Here is a 25,901-nt window from a genome sequence, read left to right on the forward strand (position 1 = left end):
GCCTGCATCAGGGACATCACCAAAAAACTCCCAGGTCTGGTTCGCTCCCCTGATTGCTACCTGCTATTGATAGTTCAGGTAGGCAGTGATGAAATGGCTCGGGGAAGCCTGCAAGCTATCAAAAAGGATTTCAGGGGTTTAGGGCAAATGGTTGAGGGATTGGGAGCACAAGTAGTATTTTCTTCTCTCCCTTCTGGGGTGCTGTATGGGAACTGTGGAATCACAGCCTGAACCTCTCATTGATCACCTGAGGCAAGCACTGAGTCAGCCATGGGAGCACAGGTGAAGGCAATCCAGCTGTGTGACTGGAAGGGGTGGAGACTACAAGATTCAGGGGCAGAAAGTGTCATGGTCAATGGGCTGGAAATATCTAAATTGGCCACCATGATGGTGCACCCTGCCCTTAGGCAAAGATTATATGCAGGTATCCAATATACTAATGAAAAATCATTCTGTGATTAATTGGCTAATGGTAGCATGCCATGTGGTATGGCCAAACAAATTGGTTATACCATTAAATACAGGATTGTGGTCCTCCATGGAGGACCTTCAAAATTACATTTGTGAACTTGGCATAAGAGAAGTGATATATGAGGACTCATTTGAAAGTCCAGATATGGTAAGATTTTTGGCAGGTATGAGAGAGTTGATCTTACAAGAGGTCCCTTCCCATCTATACGGGACCCTAGTTTTTATATTAAACCCCCCTGGTGGCCTCAGAGTCTGTGGTCCAGCAGGCTGTCCAATTAATGGCTGACTTGGGGAGGAGAGAGTGCCTTTGGGCCAGGCGCAGTATTCAAGCAGTAGAGGAAGCAGAGGTCCTTTGAGTAATTAAAACTAAGACTAAGAAGCCAGTTATACAGAATCCTCAACTGGTGCCCATAAGGGTCTCGCAAAAGCAGATGTTTAACGGTCTTATCTGGGCTGGGGTCCAATTTGCAAAAATTGATCGTCAGCCCAGTTACATCCTCCTTCAGCTTTGGAGACAGCTGAAGGATAGGATAATCAGAAATTTCAAAATTAGAGAAAAAAAAAGGGGGGGTAAGAGTTATAGACAGAGTACTAACAACAACATGGAACCTAGAGGATTTCATAGTCCCTAATAGAAAAAAGAAGCCCCCTCAGGTGTCTTGGGCCACAATGCCGGAGCCACTAGAAACAAAAGATTTAACCATAGCACAGTTCATGGTGTAACAAGGGATGTTAGTCCCCCTAGGGCCTCCAGAAGGGACTGGAGGCCCTATGTGGAATTGATGATTTTCTGGTCCTGAAAGAATATTCAGAGTGTTATGGCACTAGTTGATACAGGGGCGGAAACATCAATAATCTATGAAGATCCAACTAAATTTGATGGTGATAGAGTGATGATTGGAGGTTCTGGGGGACAGGCCATTCCAATCACTCAGACCTGGTTGAAATTGGGGGTTGGGCATCTTCCACCCCAGGAGTATAAGGTGTCTATTGCCCCAGTCCAAGAATACATCCTGGGCATATTTTATGGGGTCTGGCTCTCCAGATGACTGTGGGAGAGTTCAGACTTTGACAAAGGTGTATTAGTGTCTGGGAGGTGCAGGCAATACTTGAGAGGCCATGTGAAGCATGAGCCTATTTGCCTGCTGAAACTGTACTGGATTACTAATGGGAGACAGTATAGACTCCTGGGTGGGCAAGGTGAAATATCAAGAATGGTGCAGGAATTAGAAAAGGTAGGCATTATATGACCTGCACGTAGCCCATTTAACTCCCTGATATGGCCAGTGTGGAAGTTAAATAAAACATGGAAAATGACAGTGGACTACAGAGAGTTAAATAAGGTCACACAGCCTATTCATGCAGCTGTACCCAATATTGCCTCCCTAATGGACACATTGAGTAGGGAGATAAAAACTTACTATTGTGTCCTAGATTTGGCAAATGCATTCTTCAGTATTCCAATTGCTAAAGAATCGCAAGACCAGTTTGCGTTTACATGGGGAAGCAGGCGGTGGACCTTTCAGGACCTGCCACAGGGGTACATGCATTCACCAACATATTGTCATAATCTAGTGGTGCATGACCTGGCTAATTGGAAAAAACCTGATAATGTTAACTTGTATCATTACACTGATGATCTCCTGTTGACATCCGACTCATTGGAGGTGGTAGGACAAGCAGCAGATTTGTTAACCACCTATCTGCAGGAAAGAGGATGGGTTATAAATCCTCAGAAGGTGCAAGGTCTGGGCCTGTCTGTAAAATTCCTGGGGGTGGTTTGATCAGGAAAGACCAAAGTACTACCCAGTGCTGTCATAGATAAGGTTCAGGCATTCCCAGTCCCTACAACACCAAAGCAGCTGTAGGGGTTGCTAGGTATATTGGGATAGTGGTGTTCCTTTATACCTCATTTAGCACAGCTGCTGAGGTCATTTTACAGACTCACAAAAAAGGGGCAACTATGGGACTGGGGGAGAACAGAACAGGACTCTTTCCAACAGGCAAAACTGGCAGTTAAATAAGCCCAGGCATTGGGTATATTTGATCCTACCCTCCTAGCTGAGTTGGATGTTCATGTCACTCAGGATGGCTTTGGCTGGGGCCTGTGGCAATGCCAGAGTTCTGTTTGGACCCCCCATTGGATTCTGGTTTCAGGTCTGGCATGGAGCAGAAGAAAGATATAGTATGATTGAAAAACAGTTATTGGCTGCCTATTCCACATTACAGGCAGTAGAGCCAATAACCCATACAGCTGAAATCACAGTCAAGACCACCCTGCTTATTCAGGGGTGGGTAAAAGATCTGACCCACCTTCCTAAAACAGGGGTGGCCCAAGCACAAATGGTGGCATGATGGGTTGCCTATCTCAGCCAGAGGAGTAGTCTGTCTTCATCACCATTAAAGGAAGAACTCCAGAAGATCCTAGGCCCAGTGACGTATCATAGTGATATACCTGAAGAAACATTGGTCACTCCACCAGAGAAGAGTCCTGTCCAGGAGGAGAAATATCCTATCCTTGAAGATGCCTAGTACACAGATGGGTCCAGCAAGGGCAACCCAAGCAAGTGGAGAGTGATAGCATACCATCCCTCCACTGAGACAATCTGGTTTGATGGGGGGGATGGTCAGAGCAGCCAATGGACACAACTGTGAGATGCGTGGATGGTTATAACCAAAGAACCTGGTGATGGCATCCTAAACATCTGCACAGATAGTTGGGCTGTGTACTGGGTGCTCACTCCTTGGATCGCACAGTGGGCCACCCAGGAATGGACTATCCATGCCTGACCAATCTGGGGCAGAGATATGTGGTTAGACATATGTGTATGGCAAACAGGTACACAGGTATTGGACCAGAGAAATTATCGCATTACAAAGGAGAAATGAAATAAAGATCTTACCCGTGTCCTAGGCTGGCAGAAGGGCTCCAAGAGGAAGAATCTCCAGATAGAGATCCATCCTTCTTGGGAGTCAGCCCTTAAATGGGGTCTAGGAGAGGGGGAGCCTGGCTCCACCCCTTCTGGTCACTCAGGTGAAATTGCATTCACCTGTGCCCCTGCAGCTGACTCAGCACTCACCTCAGGTGGTCAATCAGAGGTTCAGGCTATGATTCAACAGTTCCCATACACATATGGAATACAGTTAAACATGGGACAGTACGTGTCTACCATGTTTCTGGTCCCAAACCCTTACAATCACTGGGAAATGACAAAGCTGACATGCTGGCCCGAGTTTGATGGATTGAGAATTCACTATCTGAGAACATTGCCCACTGGTTACATCAGAAGCTATAGCATACTGGACAAAAGACAATGTGGGGAGCTGCTAAAGCATGGGGGTTGCCCATACAGATATCTGACATCGCCCAGGCATGCTGAGACTGGGACGCTTGCTTTAAGATGAGACCAAGATGGTTGCCCAAAACAACAGCCCATCTTGCTGGAGGACACAATCCTCTCCAGTGATGGCAGGTTGATTTTATCAGGTCCCTCCCTTGGTCTGAGGGGGCGAGATATGCCCTGAGTTGATACTGCAAGTGGGTTACTGCAGGCCTATCCGGTACCAAAAGCAAACCAGGCATATACCATCAAGGCACTTACTAAACTGATGTCTGCCTATGGGACACTTCAAGTCATCAAGAGCAACCAAGGGACCCATTTTACTGGTGCAATGATACAGCACTGGGCAGAAGAAAATAACATCGAATGGCGATTCCACCTGCCATATAACCCAGCAGGGGCAAGCCTCATTGAATGTTATAATGGTGTTCTTAAGGCTGCCCTGAAGACAGACTCTCAGTCCCTGCAGGGGTGGACAAAGAGACTCCATTAAATCCTGTAGGATCTGAATGAAATGAAAGACCTTAAGACAGCAGACCCAGTGCCCTGAAAATGCTACAGACATGGGCTTCCCTGCTTAGGATCCAAATTACGGGCACTGATAGTTTGGTAAGACCCCAGATTGGCAATGAAAATAATCTTCTGCTCCCTGCCCCTGAGAATCTAGAACCAGGTACCCATAGAATAAAATGGCCTTGGAAGGTGCAGGTAGGACCAAAGTGGTGTGGCCTACTTGCACCTTGGGGGAGATCATTGGAGGTGGGAGGCTCAGTAGTCCCTCTGGTAATAGGTATGTGGCCTGCAGACATCGTGGTCAACACTCTGGTTTTCATTGCTAAAGGGACCCTCATCATGTTCCTATGGCAGATCAGGACACCCCCTTTGGTGCCTGATATAGTTGTGCAGCTGCAGACATCTGGCCAGAAGGTATGGTACAGGCGGTCGGGGCCGCCTCATATTTTCTCTGTGGTCACACAGGTAAAACTACCAGTGGCTTGTGGTGTGTATATAATCTCTCCTTTGATCAGAGGAAGGCTTAATTCTAATGGCTGAATTGCTGGAACTCTCAGTACAGTTTCTCCACAGCTGTGACACAGGCCTATAGGGAGGAAGAAAGATCACAGAATCATATAATGGCCTGGGTTGAAAAGGACCGCAAAGATCATCTAGTTTCAACCCCCTAGCTATGTGCAGGGTCACCAACCACTAGACCAGGCTGCCCAGAACCATATCCAGCCTGGCCTTGAATGCCTCCAGGGATGGGGCATCTACAACCTCCTTGGGCAATCTGTTTCAGTGCATCACCACCCTCTGTGTGAAAAACTTTCACCGAATATCTAACATGAACATCCCCTGTCTCAGTTTAAAACCATTCCCCTTTGTCCTATAACTACCCACCCTCATAAACAGCCGTTCCCCTTCATGTTTATATGCTCCCTTCAAGTACTGGAAGGCCACAATGAGGTCTCCCTGGAGCCTTTTCTTCTCCAAGCTAAACAAGCCCAGTTCCCTCAATCTTTCTTCATAGGAGAGGTGCTCCAGCCCCCTTATCGTCTTAGTGGCCCTCCTCTGGACCTGTTTCAACAGCTCTGCATCTTTCTTGTACTGGGGGCTCCAGGCCTGGACACAGTACTCCAGATGGGGTCTCACAAGAGCTGAGTAGAGGGGCACAATCACCTCCCTCTCCCTGCTGGCTACCCCTCTTTTAATGCAGCCCAGTACACAGTTGGCCTTCCAGGCTGCCAGCACGCACTGCTGGCTCATGTCCAGCTTCTAATCTACCAGGACCCCCAAGTTGTTCTCAACAGGGCAGCCCTCTACAGGTTCTTCACCCAGTCTGTATAAACACCTGGGATTATCCCAGCCCAAGTGCAACACCTTGCACTTGGTCTTGTTGAACCTCATTAGGTTCACATGGGCCCACTACTCCAGCCTGTCCACATCCCTCTGCTGGATGGTTTCCCTTCCCTCTTATGTATCAACTGCACCGCTCAGCTTGGTGTCTGCAAACCTGCTGAGGGTGCACTCAATGCCATTGTTTATGTCATTGATGAAGATGTTGAAGAGCACTGTTCCCAAGACTGACCCCTGAGGGACACCGTTTGTGACCAGTCTCCACCCTGACACAGAACAATTAATCACAACAAGCCAACACACCCAAAACTGCAACCAACCAACCAATTCTTAATCCACCGAACAGTCCATCCCTCAAATCCATGCTTCTCCAATTTAGAGAGAAAGATGTGGTAAGGGACTATGTCAAAGGCTTTGCGCATGTCCAGATAGATGACATCTGTATAATCAACAAATATACAATTAGCAGGCTGATGTGGTTCCCAAGTCCACTGAAGCCATCACTCCCATCATAGAAGGCCACCAGATTGGTCAGGCATGATCTGCCCTTGGTGAAGCCATGCTGGTTGTCTTGAATCACCTGTCTCATACATGCCTTAACATAGCTTCTAGGAGGATCTGCTCCATGATCTTCACAGGCACAGAGGTGAGGCTCACCAGCCTGTAGTTCCCCAGGTCTTCCTTTCTCCTTTTCTTAAAAATGAGAGTAATGTTTCCCTTTTTCCAGTCACCAGGGACTTCACCAGACAACCATGATTTTTCAAATATGATGGAGAGCAGCTCAGCAACCACATCAGCCATCTCTTTCAGAATCCTAGGATGGATATATATACATTCAGTTTCATGGGGAGGTCCCGGACTTATTCCACTGTTACAGGGGGATGGAATCCACTCCTCTCACCCACACCTATAGCTTCAGGGCCCTGGCAGACACAGGGAGGAGCCTGGCCACCAGTGAAAACTGAGGCAAAGCACTCATTGAGCACCTCAGCTTTTTCTATGTCTGAGGAAGCCAGTTCTCCGTCCTCATTTATCAGAGGGGGAACACTCTCCTTGATCTGTCTCCTGCTTATGTAGCTGTAGAACCCTTTCTTGTTATTTTTCACATCCCTCACCAAGGTCAGCTCTATCTGTGCCTTGGCTTTCCTAATCTTATTTCTACATGTGGACAATGTCCCTATATTCTTCCCAGGCTACGCAACCCTGCTTCTACTTCCTGTACATTTCCCTTTTTTCCCCTCAGTTTAAGCTGCAGGTCCTTGCTCAGCCATGCCAGTCGCCCGCCCCCTCTGCTCAGTTTCTTCTGCTGGGGGATTGAGCGCTCTTGCGCTCTCAGAAAGGTGTCCCTAAAGAGCTGCTAGCTCTGTTCTGTTCTTACGTCCTCAAGGACACTTTCCCAGGAGATCCCACCCAGCAGTTCCTTGAGCAGCCAGAAGTTCACTCTCCTGATGTTTAGGGTCTAAACTCTACTTTTTGCCATGCCTGCATTCCTCCAGATCACAAATTCTACCATGGCTTGGTCACTACAGCCCAGGCTGCCTCCAATCTTAACCTCTTTAATGCTCTCCTCTGCACTGGTGAGCACCAGGTCCAGTAAGGCTTCATCGCAGGTCAGTCCATCTAATACCTGGACCAGGAAGTTATCCTCAACAGACTCCAGGAATCTCCTGGATTGTCTGCCACCCACAGCAACATTACCTCTTCTGAGGAGTTCTCAGAAGATCCTACAGGACAGTTCAGAGGCTTATCCCCGCCATCTCCTACAACGACAACATCCCCAAGCCCTTCTCTGTCCCATTGGCCTCCACCCCCTTCCCCCATCAAATGTAGTCGAAATTTCTAAACTACTCGCTCCACCTTAACGAGCATCATTTTATCCCCATTCCCCCTCATAGCTACTTTAAAGCTCTCTCAATGAGCCCTGCCAGCTCTTAGGATAGGATCCACTTTCCCCACAGAGACAGGCAAGACCATAAAGCCAGGCGCCAAGTAAACCACCCCATGATCAAAGAACCAAAGTTCCCATGGTGACACCAATCTTTCAGCCACTTATTCAAAGCCTGCATTTTCCTAGACCACTCCATATCCCTCATTGGAAAAGATAATCATAGATAAATCAAAGTGCTTACCACTATTGTAGGCTTGCAAGAAACTCCACAAGGAGCAAACTTCAGAAAAAAAAAAAAAAGGGGCAGTCAGCCCTTAAATGGGGTCTAGTAGAGGTAGAGTCAGGCTCCACCCCTTCCAGTCACACAGCTGGATTGCCTTCACCTGTGCTCCCATGGCTGACTCAGTGCTTGCCTCAGGTGATCAATGAGAGGTTCAGGCTGTGATTCCACAGTTCCCATACAGCACCCCAGAAGGGAGAGAAGAAAATACTACTTGTGCTCCCAATCCCTCAACCATTTGCCCTAAACCCCTGAAATCCTTTTTGATAGCTTGCAGGCTTCCCCGAGCCATTTCATCACTGCCTACCTGAACTATCAATAGCAGGTAGCAATCAGGGGAGCGAACCAGACCTGGGAGTTTTTTGGTGATGTCCCTGATGCAGGCCCCAGGGAGGCAGCACACCTCCCTACAGGTCGGATCCACAAATGGGGCCCTCCGTTCCCCTGAGAGGGGAGTCACCCACCACAATTACCCTCCTGTCTTTCCTGACAGAGGCAGTCTCAAGGCGTGGGGGTGACTGCCTCACCCTAGGCTCCCTCCTAGGCAGATCCTCCCTCGCCTCCCCACTCACCTCCCTCCCCTTCAGTTTCCAGCATCTCAAACCTGTTGCTTAGCAGGACCTAGGGGAGCAGGGTAGGCAGGCAGGGGCTGCATCCATGATACTGAGTCAGGACTCTCTTCCAGCCCTCTTCATCTGTCAGGTCTGTCTGACTGTGACAGGGCAGAGTCCACCACTTTTCTGGGGATATCTCCCTGGTACCCTTCCCTTCAGCACACCAGCGAGTCACTCCACCAGTCAACCTCCCACTCACACTCCCTGATGGCCCTTAGCCTCCCCACCTCTTCCTTGAGCTCCACCACCAGGTGGAACAGCTCACCCACCTGCTCACACCTCACACAGATGGAATCCCTGCCACCCTCCCCTGGCAGCAGCAGACTCAGGCATTCCCTGTAGCCAGAGACCTGAACTGCCACATTTCTGGGCAGGCCTTCTGTCTGGGTCACCACTGTCTTCTTAGAATAATCCCACTGTCTTGTGGTGACCGCATTTAGGCCTGCGGTTTTCTCAGAGACAGCCAAGAGGAGAGCTAGTCTCCTGAACAAAGAGGGACAACACTTACACACCCTGCCACCTTCCACACCTATAACCACAACACCATATGGGCAGTGTGAGCTATGCTCAGTTACTGACTTCTCTTCCCTGTTTTCAGTGGGCAGTAACAAGAGTTACTCACCTGGTGTGCTCTGTGGGAGTAAGCTAGCTTCTGCCCTCCTTGTGGTTATTTAAAGCTTATCACCAAGTGTCAATGTCAACGGTGGGTAGTGTCTTCTCCACCCCTGCTCTCTCAGCAGCCCACCCACAAGCACAGCACTGTTGCTGGCTTCAAAAAAGCCTTAAAAAAGAGCTTTTTTGTCGGCCTTTTTTACTTCAGATCCTTTGCCCACTGCAGTTTTACCTGCCCTGAAGCTAGTCTCCACAGCAAAGTAAAAGCCAGTGTCTCTGTAGTACAGCAGTAGGGGAAAGGGTAGTGGCAGGACAGGTGGCCTGAATTAGGCTGAGTTATTCCATACTATGGGACATCAAAGCCATAAAGCTGTGGGGAGTTGACTGGGGGCAGCCACTGCTTGGGAGTTGCTGAGAATCAGTTTGCGGAACCTTGCATAGTTAGCAGGCCATCATATTGTTGCTGTGTCTTTCAGCAGGTAGTAATTGCACTGTAACTATCTATCTATATAGTTATTATTGCATTTTTGTTTTCATTTTTTTCTGTTTTAGTAAATACTTGTTTTTTTAATCTCAACCCATAAGTTCTATTTTGTTTCCAGTTGTGTTTCTCTTTCTGCTTGGAGGGAAGGGAAAGTGAGCAAACAGCTGTGTGGTGCTGAGCTGGGTTAAACCACAACAGCCTGCTTAAGAAAAGCCTACATAGAACTACAAATGAAGATATTTCTAATATGCTATTGTCATGGTTTTGTAATTTTGCTATTGGTATTCCACATCATAACATCATGGACAAAAAAGAAGAACTACGTATCCCAGAGGACCTCACGGTCAGAGAAGAAAGATACATCACGGAAGATACGTCATCTGGTTGCGCACAGTCTTTCGCTTTCACTTGCTGCCAGGGAGAGGAGTAGGTGTGCTTCCAAGACGTACGCATTCATCAAGTAGGGCTTTCAGTTTCAGAAACTCTCTCACACTCTCTCTCTCTTATTTTATTTGATTTATTATCCTTACTTTCAATTAGATTGTATTATACTGTGTCATCTTGCATTCCAATATCATAGTTAGTAAAATAAGTTCTCCTTCTTAGATCGTTGCCGCTGCTCCATTTTTTGTCGGGAAGCCGGGGGCCCACGGGCCTACTGGCTCCCTGTCATGGGCATAGATTTATCTAGATAACTCTGTGACAGCTATTTTGTTTGAGACTCTTAATAGATTATTTTACCATATTATTTATAGAACGGATACAGCAAAAGAATAAAAAACAGATGGCCCTAGGAAAAAAACATAACAGTTTACAGGAAGTATTTTGCCAAAATCTACATTCGTGCACTGAGACCATGGTGCAGAAAGACAATAAATAATTAAACAAGCGGTGCAAAAGTTCTGACCCTTGCAAGAAAGCTAAGCATCAGTCATACAGAAGTCCAGGAATCACTATAGACAGTCCCAGCAGAAAAGGGGAGAGTAGAGGCTGAATCATCACACTAGAAAAGATTCCAACAGTAAAATTACATCAATTTAGAGTAATAATTCACCTTTACTTCCCAGACTAGGTCAAAGCAGTGTTCTGTTCTAACTAGGGTACTGCTTAAAACTTGCTTTCTAGTGGTAGAAATGGGTGGTTGTATGGGAATTTCTAGGTCATAGCCTGAACCAATGATTGAACACCAGGTGAGAAGGGGTGGACCCCCAGGTCCATCCCTCCTTATCCTCATTTAAGGATTAGCAGGTGAGGGAGCACCTTCTCTCTTCACAGATCATGCTCTTTGAAATAAAATCAGTCTTTGGAAAGGGTGAGCCACTTGCTTCTATATTACTTTCTAAACTAAATGTTAACAAATACCTTTAAGTGTACTTCTATCCTAGTAGAAGGCATTATCATCGCCTTCCATTGCTCTACAGTGGTAAAGCCTCATTCCTCTCCTCTACAAAGCTTGTATGAAACACAATTTGTGTTTAAAGATTATTCCTGGTGTCACCCCTGGAAGTACAGTGCCAGAAACCAGGCTCCAATTTTCCCAGAACACATAGGAGATCATAAATTAGAAAGGTGCTCAGGATGGGAAGCTGTCAGCGCTCTCATATTTAAGTCTGCAAAGTTGTATTTCTGTACTTCCAAGTGCTCACACTGTTTTCCCTAACTCCCATCACAGAACGGAATCTGTTCATGTAAGCCAAGATGTATTCTACAGTGTTTACTTCAATGTTTTCTCATTACTTTCTTTAAGTATTCCACAACAAAATTCCTGCAACGCTTTTAATGAATTCCTAATCTTAAAATTACTTATATAACTGTAGAACAAGTGAAGGCAATGACAGAGCCTTTATTTGAGAAATAGGCACTAGAGGAAAACATATCAAAAAGGAATTAACTCACCCCTCCCGGTAATGGTGTGGAGAAAGGGATGAGCTGAGGAATGCGACCCTCCCCTGTTCTTACTGTCCCGCTGCCAGAGAGAAGGGCGGGGACAAAGGGGGACCCGTGCAGACTCAGATTGCACAGGGAGTATTGCGGAGACGGAAGGGGTGGCTTCAGGCCACCCCCCCGCTCCAGGCACCCACACATCCCATAGCCCACCCATTGGTTCAGGCTGTGACCTTGGAATTCCACTACAATAGCAAAAACTGAAATATAAACATCCTGGATGTAAACATATTTTGGGGATTTTTAATCTTACTATTTGTCTGCTTCATATTTTTGTTGTTCATTACTAGCAAGTTTTAACTTCTATATCTCTAGCTCAAGCACTGAGCTGCCTTGAGATACTGTGAGATCAGTTACACTATTATGTGATGCTTTCCTATATGAATTTTTCTTGTCTAAATTTTTTTAAGTCTACATGAGTTCATTTGACAATTTAAATTTAGGATAATTGAGCTACTCAATTTAATGATGGGACCTATGCTTATGTAAGTGCTGAAGAGACTTTATGAATCTTTACCATCGGTTCTTGGTATTAATTAAAGTATGATCATAGCCAGGAACGCATGCAGAAGTTAACTGAGATCCCTGATGGGGATGGGCTTGGAAACATTTCTGAGTTCTTCTCTGGAAGATACAAAAATACTTCCTGCAGATCCTGTCTTTGCTATTGACTGAATCAACTCAGAGCCAGCACACAAATTATTTAGGCAACCCAGAGATATGCAATTGTTGGCAAACCAGTTCCTACCTGATCACATCACCCAGGCGTACTCTCAGGTTGTTGCGAACAACCCTATTCATGCGGATCTTCTCATCTGAGCAGGTATCATCTGACAGAACAATGCAGACTGCTTCTCTCCTCTTCTTTCCTTTTAACAGAACAGTGTCTCCTCTGAACAGCTGTAATTCATCCATTTTTGCCTATAAACAATAATACTAGAACAAGCTTTTGACAAAAAAAAAAAGAATTCAAGCATTTGAAGAAGCGTTACATCTTGGAAGTGATATATTAAACCCTCAATGACACAGGATCCCACTATGCTGCTCAAGAGCTAGTATCGAAGTCAATGACTCTTAAGAGTTCAGAATTAAAATATATTTTATCATGGAAACATGCTAGAAAACAAAACAACCCACCTCCCTCACTTGTAACAATAAGTATTTGTATAAGAAGTTGCAGCTTAACATTTCAAGTTAACATACAACAACAGTTTGTGTGTTGCCTAGATTAAGTTTTTATAGAAGATGCACCTGGGACAGTGACACAACACTGTTGTCTTCATTGATGGCTTCATCAACAATTAACCGATTAGGCCTGTTCTTCTGCTTCAGAATAGCAGTTGATAAGTCATCTGCTTTAGAACTGGAAAAGAAAACAGAAGTAATGAGTAAGTGTTGCCACTCCCCTGCTTTGGTCTCCATTTTCTACAGGTTTTTTTTGTTGTTGTTGTCATATCTTTTAGAAATTATACTTCTTTATAAGATAAAAGAGAATATTCTTCCTAGGCACCAGTTTTAGGCATTCAAAACAGAATGTTTTCTGGGTATAAACATCAATTCAGCCTCATGGGAATAGCTACAAAGCATCTATGAAAAGAAGCAGTCAGTGAGATGTTGCTGACTGTAAGGTGTTTTGCCTAAATGAATTAGCACTCATATAACAACTGGTGCTGAAACAAAAGTTTAAGTCTATTTGGTGTCAAGTCCCAGATAAATAGGAGAGTTAAAGAACAATGCTGTAGTTCCTCTGACAGAAAGAGTCATGAGAGTTTAGCCTGTCAAAACCTATTAGTTAAACCAAGCAAGATGGTAGAAATAATGTAGTGCTCAATAAAACTAGTGTTTTTTTTTTTAAAGGGTATAAGCACCTTTCTGTAACATCTTCATAGGAGTCACTGTAGTTCTAGCCCACTATACTACAAAAAATATGACAATTTGTTTACCTTGACAAAAATTAACTAAATGAATGTAGTGGAATTCCAGGGTCACAGCCTGAACCAATGGGTGGGCTCTGTGAGTGTGTGAGTGCGGCGGCGCGGCGGTACGAACGGGGGAGGGACACATTCCTCAGCTCGGCTCTGCCTGCGCGCTGCTACCGGGAGGGGTGAGTCGATTCTTTTTGATATCTTTCCCTCGTGTGCCTATTTCTTAAATAAAGGCTTTGTCATTACCTTCATTTGCTCTACATTTTGGCGAGCCAGGCAGGAGCAACATCACTCAAACACGCTTATGAGGAAACATCATGACACCCTGTGACGCACTGCTGAACTTTTGGGGACTGGAGAGCATGAATCAGAAGCGCTACTGGTCCTTGGAAAAGATACGCCTCGAGAAAGAACATCAAGTACTGGCCCAACAGAACCGTGAAGGGGACTGCCACTGATTGCCTTTATTGTCTTGACATCCTATATTGTGGCGAGTGTTGTGTATGCGTCGCGATGTGCACTGTGTCTTGGGCCACCAGGTTGCAGGGGCTCACCCTCTACCTGCTCAGTCATTGGTTCATGCTGTGAAGGGGTGGAGTGTAGTGGAATTCCAGGGTCACAGCCTGAACCAATGGGTGGGCTATGTGAGTGTGTGAGTGCGGTGGCGCGGCGGTACGAACGGGGGAGGGACACATTCCTCAGCTCGGCTCTGCCTGCGCGCTGCTACCGGGAGGGGTGAGTCGATTCTTTTTGATATCTTTCCCTCGTGTGCCTATTTCTTAAATAAAGGCTTTGTCATTACCTTCATTTGCTCAATGAAGCAGAAAGAAAATGGAAGAAAGGCAGATTAAGTCACTTCCTTCAAAACCTAATACAGCAAATAATTCACTTTACAAAAGAAACAATCTTAAACCAACTCACCCTGAGTAGTTATTGGAAGTTGTACCTTAGCCAGATAAAATTGCAAAACCGTTGCAACTTCCCTTGATAGGTGCCTGACTACTTTTCTTAAAGTAATCCAGATGTGCCAACATTTAAGGTCATAAAAGAAATGGATTAATCCTGACAAAAAAAAAGCTCTTCTTTGTAGCAAACATCCACAAAGAGCAGGCAGCTTTCCGGATAACTGTGTTGGCTGTACATTTGCTCCGTTTAGCTCTTTTAGGGACAAAAAAAACAGAAGAAACCAAACCTTGAGTGGAAGTGGCAGAGCAAGCAATTACAGAGCAAGAACACAGACCACCGCAGCAGTGCTCTGTTTGACACGTTCACTGTGTGAGAGGTAGATGGTGTTTTTGCAGTGGAAATTTCCAGTATTTCTGTATGTAGCATAGGATAAGTTGCCTTTCACAAAAAAAGTTGCTGAACAGAGTGAAGTTGAGACTGGGGCATTCCGACCTAGGTCAAATTGGCACAGGCACTAGGTAAGGTAATTATATAGGGTAGGGGAGAGTCTGGTACGGGACAGAACTAGTGTGCAGATTGTTGAAAATATTGTCCTATCGCTGTAAAACGTACAGAACATACCCAAAGACAGTGGGTTGTTAACAGACATTGTATGGAAGTGTAACGTAGCTATGGAATGTCATGTAGCAACAGCGTCGGAAGACTGTGAGCCTGAGACGCTCAACCAATGAGTGCCAGGAGAGGCTTTATCTGCGTCGGACCCAGGGTATATAGGTGGAGGGTATTGGCTCGGATCAGCTCCTGAACAGCCCACCTGAAATGAGCTCTGCGACTAGTGCTGATGCTGAAAAGAAAAAGTTCTGCCAGCTTGAGAAAGAATTGGAACAATGCAAAAGGGATGTTATAAATTCTCCCTTTCCTAAATCTTACACCATTAACCCCACTAACACTTCCACGTATCCTCTTAGGGAAGTTCCAATGTTATCAGGAGATATAGGATATGTAAACTCCCCACTTACTAGTGGAGAGGTGAGAAATTTTAAAAGGGAAATGAAATCATTAATGAAAGATCCTATTGGATTAGCAGAACAGTTTGATCAATTCTTGGTCATCTTTAGCTTATAAAATACTGGGACTTAAATTAACTGGGAACGCCTTAAGAATAACAGGGGTTGAGGAATCAGGAATGATAGTTTTACTTTTTGAGACTACTGAGTTAAGATGGGAAGATAAAATAGTCACAGGGAAATTGTTATATCAGAAGCAGGGACCAATTCACTGGGAAGAGATATAGTTAATATAGCTAAATTAGGACTGCCGTTGAAAACTTGTGAAACAGATATAAAGGTGTCAATGAACTTATTAACAGCTGTTATGAAAAATAAATAAATACAAAGGTGTGGGCAGGGGAAGGAAACCGGGGGTGGACTCACAATTACTCCCTTAAAAATAACTGTCCAAGGAGGGAGTGAAGCTGTGAAACAGCAACAATATCCCATACCTTTAGAAAGGATAGTAGGTCTCAAGCCCGTAATACAGACATTGGTTAAGGATGGTCTTCTGGATCTCTGTATGACACCCTATAACGCTCCAATTTTGCCAGTACAGAAGGCAGATGGCTGGTGCAAGATTTAAGAAAAATTAATGAAATAGTTCTCAAGCAACACTCCCTGGTTCCTAGTCCCTATACTTTAATGTGTCTGATCCCCCAAGAACATAAATGGTTTAGTGTAATAGACCTAAAAGATGCTTTCTGGACCTGCACTTTAACTCAGAGGGTTGAAATCTTTTTGCCTTTGAATGAGAGGACCCAGAAACAGGACGAAGGCAGCAATAATAGGAGGACTGTTTTACCCCAGGGGTTAATGGAATCACCTGATTTATTTGGACAAGTGCTGGAGAAAGTTTTGGGAAAGTTTCAGGTTGAAGAGGGGGTAAAGCTGTTACAGTATGTGGATGACTTGCTGATTTGTGGAACAGAGGAGTCTAAAGTAAAAGAGACTACAGGTAAACTCCTGAATTTCTTGGGGAACACAGGCTAAGGGTGTCTAAAAATAAACTGCAGTATGTGGAAAAAGAAATCAGATATTTTGGGCATGTGATTTCTGAGGGGAAATGGAGAATAAATTCTGAAAGAATTCAGGGAGTTGTGCAGCTTTCTCCACCCAGGACAAAGAGGGAGTTGCTAAAGTTTCTAGGTTTAATTGGGTGCTGAAGATTGTGAATAGAAGAATATGTACAAAAAAAAAAAAAAAAAAAAAAAAAAAAAAAAACCACAACAACAAAGAGATTGTATCTCAAACCATCAGAGGGAGAACCCAACGTATTAAAATGGACAAAAGAGGGAAAAGAACTAGTAGTATTGAAACAGGACTTAATCACAGCACCTGTGTTAGAACTGCCTGCCTTAAAGAAACCATTTCACCTTTTTGTGACTGTCAGTGAAGGAGCTGCTTTAGGAGTTTTAACACAAGAATAGGGAGACAAAAGAAAACCCACTGCATACTTGCCTAAGCTATTAGACCCTGTATCTCGAGGATGACCCGAATGTGTCCAGGTGGTAGTAGCAATTGCCTTATTGGTAGAAGAGAGTATGTGTGTACCCTTCGGGGGAATAAGGAGCAAATTGTTGAGTTGTTGATAATACGTTTCCCCTCCAAAGAGATTGCTCCACATTTTGAGGCATGATCGTTAACAAAAACAAACAAATAAATAAATAAATAAAGGGAACGAGGGCAGGAATCTGCTCCTCAACCTCTTAGAAAAGCACAGTGCCAAACTCTTCCCCTTGGAGATGGAATGGGCACGGAGTAATTGGTCCAACTTAGAGGGAGTCGCGGATCATATAAATTCCCTCCACAAGGAAACTCGTATGGGGGAGGGAAAGGGAAGATCAATCATTTGTGCAGTTCTAGGAGCTGCTCTTACTGCTGTCGTACAGATCCGCAACAAACAGTACACGGCAGAAACCCAAATTATTCATTCCTTGCAGGAATTGATTACATACCTGCAAGACCAAGCAGAAGATCTTAGGGGGCAGTCAGAAAAAGAACATTCAAAAGCCCTCCTTCAGCAAGCCCTTAGAGAGCAGTTGGTAAATGAGAGGGAGATTAATGCTAGTTCCCCAGGTAATAACTTTTATCCAGGAGAAAGTCTGGAGGATGTGAGAGCCCAAAATGACCAATCAGAAAACCTGGTGACCCTTGTCTGCCCTCCGATAGAAACTGGGCTTGCATATGAAGAGAGCGAAGGTGGGTACTCTGGTGTTTGTATCAGGGAGGTTCCCTATTCTGCTACCGAGCTGGCCAAATTTAAGAAAGATTTTGGTCACACCCCTCTGAAATCAGAGGCAGAGTATGTGTGGAAAGTGCCACTAACAGGGGAAGATCAGATCCTGTTGATTGAAAAGGAATCAGAGGGTTATTGGGGACCTGGAATATTTTTTACCACTGGCAACCACTGTGCCCCGTGGTCCCTTAATCAAAGAGCTGCTTATTGGGATGATTACTCCCCAGGACAACTGATGTTGATTGATTTACTGCACATTGGTCCCATCCCTTTAACCCTCAAGGAGCCTCTTAACATATACATCTGGAAGGCTCAAGACGGTCAGGGGAAAATATACAAAATTAACCATCTGGATTTCACCCACCTTCCAACTTTGGTTCATTTGGAACCAGGAAAGTTTTTGTTTGCTTTTGTTTGGTTTTGTTTTCTTTTCCACTTATGCTTTCTCTAACCTTGGTTCCTTTGGAACCGGGAAGTTCTCTCTTTTGTTTTCCAGATGTTAATGAATGCTGATCCTGTTGCTGTGCCTCATATGCTCTCTTCTCACCGTGTTCCTTTCCCCTGGGATCCCTGTGGTATCATTAATGTCACTGTTTTGGACAGGCATCTTCTTCAGATTAATATTTGAAATTGCTTATGCTGACCCTATTACATTCGCTGGCTGGTCACGGTCCCATGCCCATATTGGGCATACTGGGCATATGGGACTGAATTCTAGTTCTAACAGAGGCTTAACCCTTTCAACCATGGTTAAGCACAGTGATGAAATATATTCAGGAAATAAATGAGGCCAGGTGTATGGGAACTGTTGAATCACGGCCTGAACCTCTGATTGACCACCTGAGGTGAGCGCTGAGTCAGCTGCAGGGACACAGGTGAATGCAATTTCACCTGAGTGACCAGAAGGGGTGGAGCCAGGCTCCACCTCTCCTAGACCCCATTTAAGGGCTGACTCCCAAGAAGGATGGATCTCTATCTGGAGATTGTTCCTTACTGAGCTTCTCTGTGAGCCCAGGACATAGATAAGTTTTTTATTTCGGTACTCATTTGTAAATGTAATAATTTCTCTAGTCTTATACCTGTATACTTGTTTGCTATATAGCCTGGATAGTACCAGCCAACTCCTGCAACTCTAGGGAGATGCAGGACAATGAATAAAAATAGGGTGTTAGAGACAATAAGTGATCTACATGTGTTGCAACACCCCTCAGGTCTTCCTTATCAGCACTGGGAACCAATCATAGAATCACGAAGGTTGGAGAAGACCCACAGGTCATTCAGTCTATCCATTTGCCCATCACCAATGGTTCTCACTAAACCATGTTCCTCAATACAACATCCAAACATTCTTTGAATATCTCCGGGACTGGTGACTCCACCATCTCCCTAGGCAGCCCATTCCATTGCCTGACCACCCTCTTTCAGAGAAGTAGTATTTTCTAATGTTCAGTCTGAACCTTCCCAATCAGCAGTTCTTTTCTAATGTACTACTTCACTGGGAAAGAATTAATGTAAAAGACCACCAGTTAATTGTAGATGCACTTGCTGTAATTCAAAATGATGTCTTCCTAGCTCTTAGTTGTAGAAGGTGATGGAAACGCTTTTTTTAACTGAAATTTGAAAGGTGATTTGGGACAACGCAAACAAATTTAAAGGAGAATTTCAATCTTAGTGGCATCCAGTTAATTTTACTTATGATCCTGTTAATAATTTTGCTACAGCTATTGTCTTAACAATACATGATGTTTTGGTGCATACCATATACCCAATCATTGCACTGGGACTGAATCACAATGGAGTTATACTCTACCCATTAGAAAACAGTACAGGCCCAACAAAATGGAAACAAATGGCGAACTGTTGATGTTAGTTAATGTGCTGTATGGGAACAAGAAGGATTTATTTGTGAGAGTAATACCATCAAGACCCAAGACATTTGTCTTGACACTGAGCAAAGTATTCTCCATTTTAGAGGAATCCCAATGAGACCCCTGAAATAGTGCTCATCTATATTGGAGAAGGATGTGTGTATGAGAACCTCTTGTATATTCAAATGTCTGTGTTTGTAACTTTACCAATGTTATGGGATGTGACTTTAATTATTCAGTTCCAGTTACGTCATATCAGTTGTTGGGGTCCAATTACACATTAATCCAAGATTTGCCACCTGCCCCAATTGTAATGAATCTTGCTTTGATAAAGAAATTATTGCAACATGACAATCTGTACCAACTGCTAGAACACATCCAAGATAATGGACAAACAAACAAAAAAAAAAAACATTGATTACTGTTAACCATGATACAGAAGAGAAGCACTATGTCCTGGAAAGGGTAAAGCAGGATGGAGAACACCCCTGTAGGGAAACACTCCTTAGATGGTCACCAACAGCAAGAGGAGTTTTTAATTCTGTGCTTCACCCAGTTGTGATCTTATTAACCCTAACATTGATGTATTTATTGCTTGTAATCGTATTGTTTGTGAAAGTCTGGCAGATGCTGAGGTGACTGGCCTGGCTCAAATTACCCAAGGAGTCTGAAAGTTGGCCTAGGTATTAGATTACTTTTCCTAGCCTCCTGGTGATCCATGGGTAAGGTGAGTTGTGTTATGAGCATTGGCAGCGCTCACATTTTGTTCCTTTGCTTTTGTGTGATTTTAACATGCATCTTTTCCTTCTCCCCTCATTCCCCTTAATGCTTTTTTTTCTTGAAACCACCACAGGACAGTGATAACAAGGTTTGCACCGCCGGGTGGTGTGAGAAGCAGCAACAATGCTTGGCTCAAAGCTTGTTCAGAGGCAGTCATCTGAGACATGAGAAGCTGGAGAATGCTTGGCTCAAAAGCCTGTTTGATGGCACCCATCCAAAGCATGACCTGCCCAACAAGTTTTTGAAGTTAATGGTTGACTACCAGGAGTACAGTGGTAAGAGGACAGATGTGCTGTTCCTCCTGATGAACAGAAATGTGGGTACCCTGACAGCTACCATCACCGTGATGGACAGGACATGATGCCCCTGATAATTGGGGTAGTCGGGACTGAAGAGTTCTGAGGAAGAATGGGTACCCTATCTGCCAAAATGCAGCCATGGAAGTCAACGAGACTGATCAACCTGCTGCCTCCTCACAGACCGACAAGACATCGCCAGATTCCCTGGTGGTGACTATCTCTGCTCTGTAAACCGTTTGCTAGAATTTCTTTCTTTACTATCGCTAACTTCCCCATCTTCCCCACATCCCTTAGTAGCTTAGAACCTGTAATGCTCATTATGCTCTGATTTAAGATTTATTACTTGTTCATACTGGGATGAATCATACAAGGGTGAAGAAATTGTTATTCTTAATCAATATATATATATTAGAGCATGGAGAATAGCAAGATGATAAATTACTATCAATCATCAAGTCAGGTTAGTAAGGTAGTTTTCTTATATTAGAAGTGTTTCATAGTCTGGTGCAAAAACATAAAAGGGTAAAAAGAAAAAGGGGGAATTGTGAGAGGTAGATGGTGTTTTTTGCAGTAGAAATTTCCAGTATTTCTGTATGTAGCATAGGATAAGTTGCCTTTCACAAAAGTTGCTGAACAGAGTGAGACTGGGGCATTCCAACCGAAGTCAAATTGGCACAGGCACTAGGTAAGGTAATTATATAGGGTAGGAGAGAGTCTGGTATGGGACAGAACTAGTGTGCAGATTGTTGAAAGTATTGTCCTCCGATCGCCATAAAAAAGTACAGAACATACCCAAAGACAATGTGTTGGTAACAGACATTGTATGGAAGTGTAACGTAGTAACAGTGTTGGAAGACTGTGAGCCTGAGATGCTCAACCAACGAGGGCCAGGAGAGGCTTTACCTGCGTTGGACCCAGGGTATATAATGGAGTGGATTTCACTGACTAGTTACACAATTTCTCCCTCGTCAGTAGGGGGTGTGTGCCCATTATTGCAATAATGAATCAACTGCTCTTCAGAGAGATCTTGGCCTGATTAGAAATTTTTGATCTTGAACGTGTTTCTCACAACTGCATCTTTGTAAGTACAGCAGAAAGGTCTGACTTATCTGTGGTGTGACATTACCTGAGGTACCCCACACACCTTCAAGAAACAAGTTTTTCCAAGCCAGACTGCTGTGCAGTGCTGTCTCCTTTCCCTGACACTTAGAACAGGGGGACAAGCAAACTTCAGTGCTGCAGGCTTGTTTCCAGAAGACTTTCAAGCTTTGCATCAGCCCTAGTAGCATAGAAAAAGTGTTTTAAATGAAGAGCAACGTTATTTTAAGTGAACAAAACAAAGAATTGTAAAACATGTCTTTCCAGGACTGCCAGCACGGGGCAAATCATCTTCCTCCTTTTCTTCATTAATAATGCAATAGTTAAGAAATTAACATCCCTCCCTTTCAATGAGTACATTAAATGTTATGAATCCAACCTCTACTCTAAATCCAAAGGAACACACGGAATGCTCAAGTAAGGCTGTTGTGAGCTTTTTTTGTTTTTAAACATCGTCCCCCTCAAAAAAAAGGGCTGGGATTTCTAATAGAAACTAACAGCAATAAGAAAACTGAAATCAATGAACAGTGGATAGAAATAAAGTACTTTAAGGACTGTGCATCAGTGTAAGCTCCTAGACACTGGAAATTAATTTAGCAGGTACATTTAAAAACTTGAACTAAGGAACACTAGAAAGCAACAGTACTTCTGTTTAGCCTGTTCAAAGTCTGAATATAAACCATACCCCTCTGCACACAAGGCATGGATCTAAAGGCCTTTTGATAAGAGGCTGTTGCCAGACTTTGGCTACATAAATCATCACTGAAACTAAGTAGCTATCACTTTGGAATGCAGATTATTATGCAGCCTAAAAAAAAATGCACTGAGACACAAGATTAAAAACAAACAAGAAACTGAGCAGCATGTGAAAGCTTTTTAACCAAAGCTTTCAATAAACCAAAAGCTGAATAAAAAAAATAAGTTCAGATAACTTCCAGTACACAGCACCACCAAACAGCACAGCAAGATGTATATTTTGTTCTGCTGAATGTGAGGGGGAAAAAAAAGTTTTAATACTGAAGAACTGAATCTGCCATTTCCTAAGTAAGGGCTAGATCAATGCTGTCAGTACATTACTGCAATTAAAGCAATTGTAAAATTTGGAGGAATTTAAAAGAGGAATGAAGGTCTCCAGATAACAGCAAATGTATCTAAATGCACGGGGTCAGCTTCAGTTATCTCACCTCAGAGCTGTGCAAATGAGGAAAAAAAAAGTGTTAAGAAATTACATGGTATCAACACAGAAAAGTTATTTTATTTTTCCTACAGACAAAGCAATAACTTTGACAGACAAGTGCCACTCCATATTCCAATAGCAAATTAGAATATCATCATCACCACTTGTCCTTGTTGCACCTCTCCTGAGGGTTCCTCATGCAATAACCAAGATGACAGAACAAAATACATTTGTGCCCTTTAACCACATCTGGACAATCTCAAAATCTATGCAGCAGAGAAGGAGAGCCTGAACTGCAAATACTAAGCTGAAAAGGAAAGCTTAAGACATGGGTTGTGAACCTCCTCTGCCAACTTTCTTATGCATGCTGGTAAACTTCAGTTAAGAGCCAAGACAGACAAGTTATCCTACATAATTTTCAAAGCTCCTCAATGAGTTTTTTGTCAGAGAGAAACCACAATTTCTCTAGATCATCTCCCCTGCTCATCCCTTTAATCTACTCCCTCACTTGCTTTCCTTCTCCCTCTTTTCTTTCACTGTCAAAAGCATGACACTGAACACAAGACAGCTTTAGAGCTGTTTGAGAATTAAAAGGAAATTCAAAGCTTGCCCCTAGACAGAGGGCAGAAGTGAGGACATAATCCCCTGCATAAGAACATCAATAAAATTGAAGCAAATATATACTAGCCCTAAAGACTAACAATACTGAATTCCCAGGTGTCATTCTTAGCCCTCTTTTCTTTTTCAGTAAAGGACCCATTTTACATTGGAAAAGGGAGAGGTACTTTTTAAAAACTTTAAACACTTCAACATTTTTCAGTGAGAGCAGAGTTATGAGCACAGCACTGAGTTATGGCAGACAATATGAAGAGAACAGAAAATAATTACTGATTAGTGGTTATTTTCATAAAAATCACTGATGTCCAAAACTCCAGACTATCTAGGTAACTAAGATATTCTTGCAAGTCTGTGATAAATATATAGCAAAAAGTCACAGACTCATAACAATTCCAGCTTCAGTAACAAAAAAAAAAAAAAAATCATGCCTTCTGTAGACTGCTGGACCTTTTTAATCCATGTCCTCACAAACTTTCTTCTGAGACAAACCTGTCAGTAGTTTTTTTTACCATCCTGAGCATGTACATCCATGTTACAGACTGACCTATTTTCCCCATTTTATCTATTAAAGCAAATAAATGACGTTTCTGATTATTGAAGCCACTTACTAGAACAGCCCAGGACAACCAAGCAGCAAGTTCATACCCATACTTGAGATGACAAATTCTCAAATACTGTGCTAGATGAGTATGCACACAAGATCTCTTCAGAGACCACACTCTTCGCTCTTGTAGTGCTACTTGCTATGCTAAAGCTCAGCAAGATGGTTGCCAACAGCACTGTACCAAGAACTATAGCTAAAGAGCAACCATTCTCCAGCTGAGAAGCAAGTTTTGATTTCTACCTGGTGAGAAGAACATTGTAGAAATGGACATTTCTTTTTAAAGGCACTGTTCATATCACTCAGCTGAAAAAACACCTTTTAGACTATCACTTCCATCACAAGCTCATCATGGACACTGAATTCTTGGCACATCTCAACGGAACTGACTCAGTAGGGCCAAGCAGATCTAAATTTCAGGAGTTCCAAGAGAAAAAGAGAATATAAACAACAGACGCTAAAGGGACTAAAAGTGCCTCTGGCAAGGCCAATTAATTATTTCAAGTATTCTTTGATTTAGAAAATTCTGTTCAGGTGTTATTTTTATTCTTCTCAAAAGCCAATGCTATGGTTTGCATATATGGGACAGAAACTGGGAGATCACTATTACTCAACTCATTTTCGAGGAGCATGAAAGATGATCTTCAGCCTAGAACATGAAGCAAGGCACTAAAGATGAAAATAGAGCAGATTGTCTCAGCTGCCACTGGGGCCGTCTGCCTCCTCATGCCAAATCACTCACAAGCCCTAGCTCTGGGACCACTCGGCGCCTGCAGGGAGGAGACAGGAACGTGCCTCTCTCCCTCCTATCTGCAGCGCTGCCGTTTCCTCTGGCTCCCGGGAACCCGCGAGACAAAGCCCTGCCTGGCTGCGGCCTAGTGTAGGCGGGACAGTCCAGGGCACGGCAGGCAGCATCAGAGCGAGACAACCCGGCCCGGCTTCATCCCGCCGTGACTCGACACTTTCCGGAAAGGGAATCCGGGAGGGGGGCGGCGAAGGTACACAGGGGCCCCCTACGGGCACGCGTCAGACCGGGAGCGCGCGAGGAGCGGCCCACCCAACACCCCTACCTCCTCGGGGGCCGCACGACGTATCGAGATCAGGAAATAGCGGCCCAGCCCAGTCTGACCCAGCCCAGGCAACGCTACATCGCGATGAAACGAGGGAAGTGGAGCTAAACTGCGCTGGGCCAGGACCAGCGCCTCAGCCGCCAGGCCTAGGCCCCGGCCAACCGTCGGGCAGCCCACACTTACTCAGATCCCGAGGCCATGGCGCTGAGGGGAAAAGGGGTGAGGGTAGACGCGCGGCGACGGCTCCTCAAAGTGAGCAGAAGGTCTTGGAGCAGATTCGTTACGACAGCAAATCGAGACGCTTCACGCTGACTGAACCTCAGAGCCGACTCATCAGAAAAGGGAGCTCCACCCCGCGCCTCTTCACCTGCCTAGCAACAGCGTGCGCTGGCCAATCGGAAATTCCGCCCGGTGAGTGCCTCAGCCAATCGAAAAGGGGAAGCGGGGGAAAGAGGAAATAAAAGAACGAGCACCCTCCGTCCTTCGCCCTATCTCTCTTCTCTTTCCAATCGTTATGAGTCAAGCGTGACAGTCATCATCCAATCGCAGTGGCCCTCTCTATCATGGTTGCTCTACAAGGCAACACGGATCGGAGAGCCAACGGCAAAAATCCGCCAATAGGAAAATCGAGGCGGGAAGGCCCGCCCCGACAGCGATCCTTGCCTCGCGATTGGCTAGCATATGAGCAAAGAGAAACGGACTAGAGAGCTACAGCCAACGAGAAGGGCGAGAGGCGAGTGACTGAAAGCTCAGAGAGCGTCACTGGTGCGCTGAGCGCGCCCG

The 25,901-nt window shown here is 44.5% G+C and overlaps 1 protein-coding gene across 6 annotated transcripts in view; it reads right to left on the minus strand.

Moving 5' to 3' along the window:
* The window catches only part of LOC430766 (transitional endoplasmic reticulum ATPase-like), a 54,859-nt gene extending 29,409 nt beyond the window's left edge, over positions 1-25,450 (minus strand). For 2 of the 6 annotated variants that reach the window (XM_025144579.3, XM_040655265.2), the window contains exons 1-3: positions 25,302-25,450; positions 12,740-12,851; positions 12,237-12,409 (exon numbers count right to left, since the gene is read on the minus strand). In XM_025144579.3, coding sequence (XP_025000347.1) covers positions 12,237-12,409; positions 12,740-12,851; positions 25,302-25,318 — 302 coding nt within the window. In that variant the 5' untranslated portion in view covers positions 25,319-25,450. Of the gene's footprint in view, positions 1-12,236; positions 12,410-12,739; positions 12,852-21,680; positions 21,834-25,118; positions 25,171-25,301 lie in introns of those variants that run through there. The other 4 variants (XM_040655268.2, XM_040655267.2, XM_046905156.1 and 1 more) reach the window with 3 other exon arrangements.
* Positions 25,451-25,901: the final 451 nt, after the last annotated feature.

The sequence above is a fragment of the Gallus gallus genome, chromosome W, assembly GCF_016699485.2.
Source record: "Gallus gallus isolate bGalGal1 chromosome W, bGalGal1.mat.broiler.GRCg7b, whole genome shotgun sequence".
Taxonomy (NCBI): Eukaryota; Metazoa; Chordata; class Aves; order Galliformes; family Phasianidae; genus Gallus; species Gallus gallus.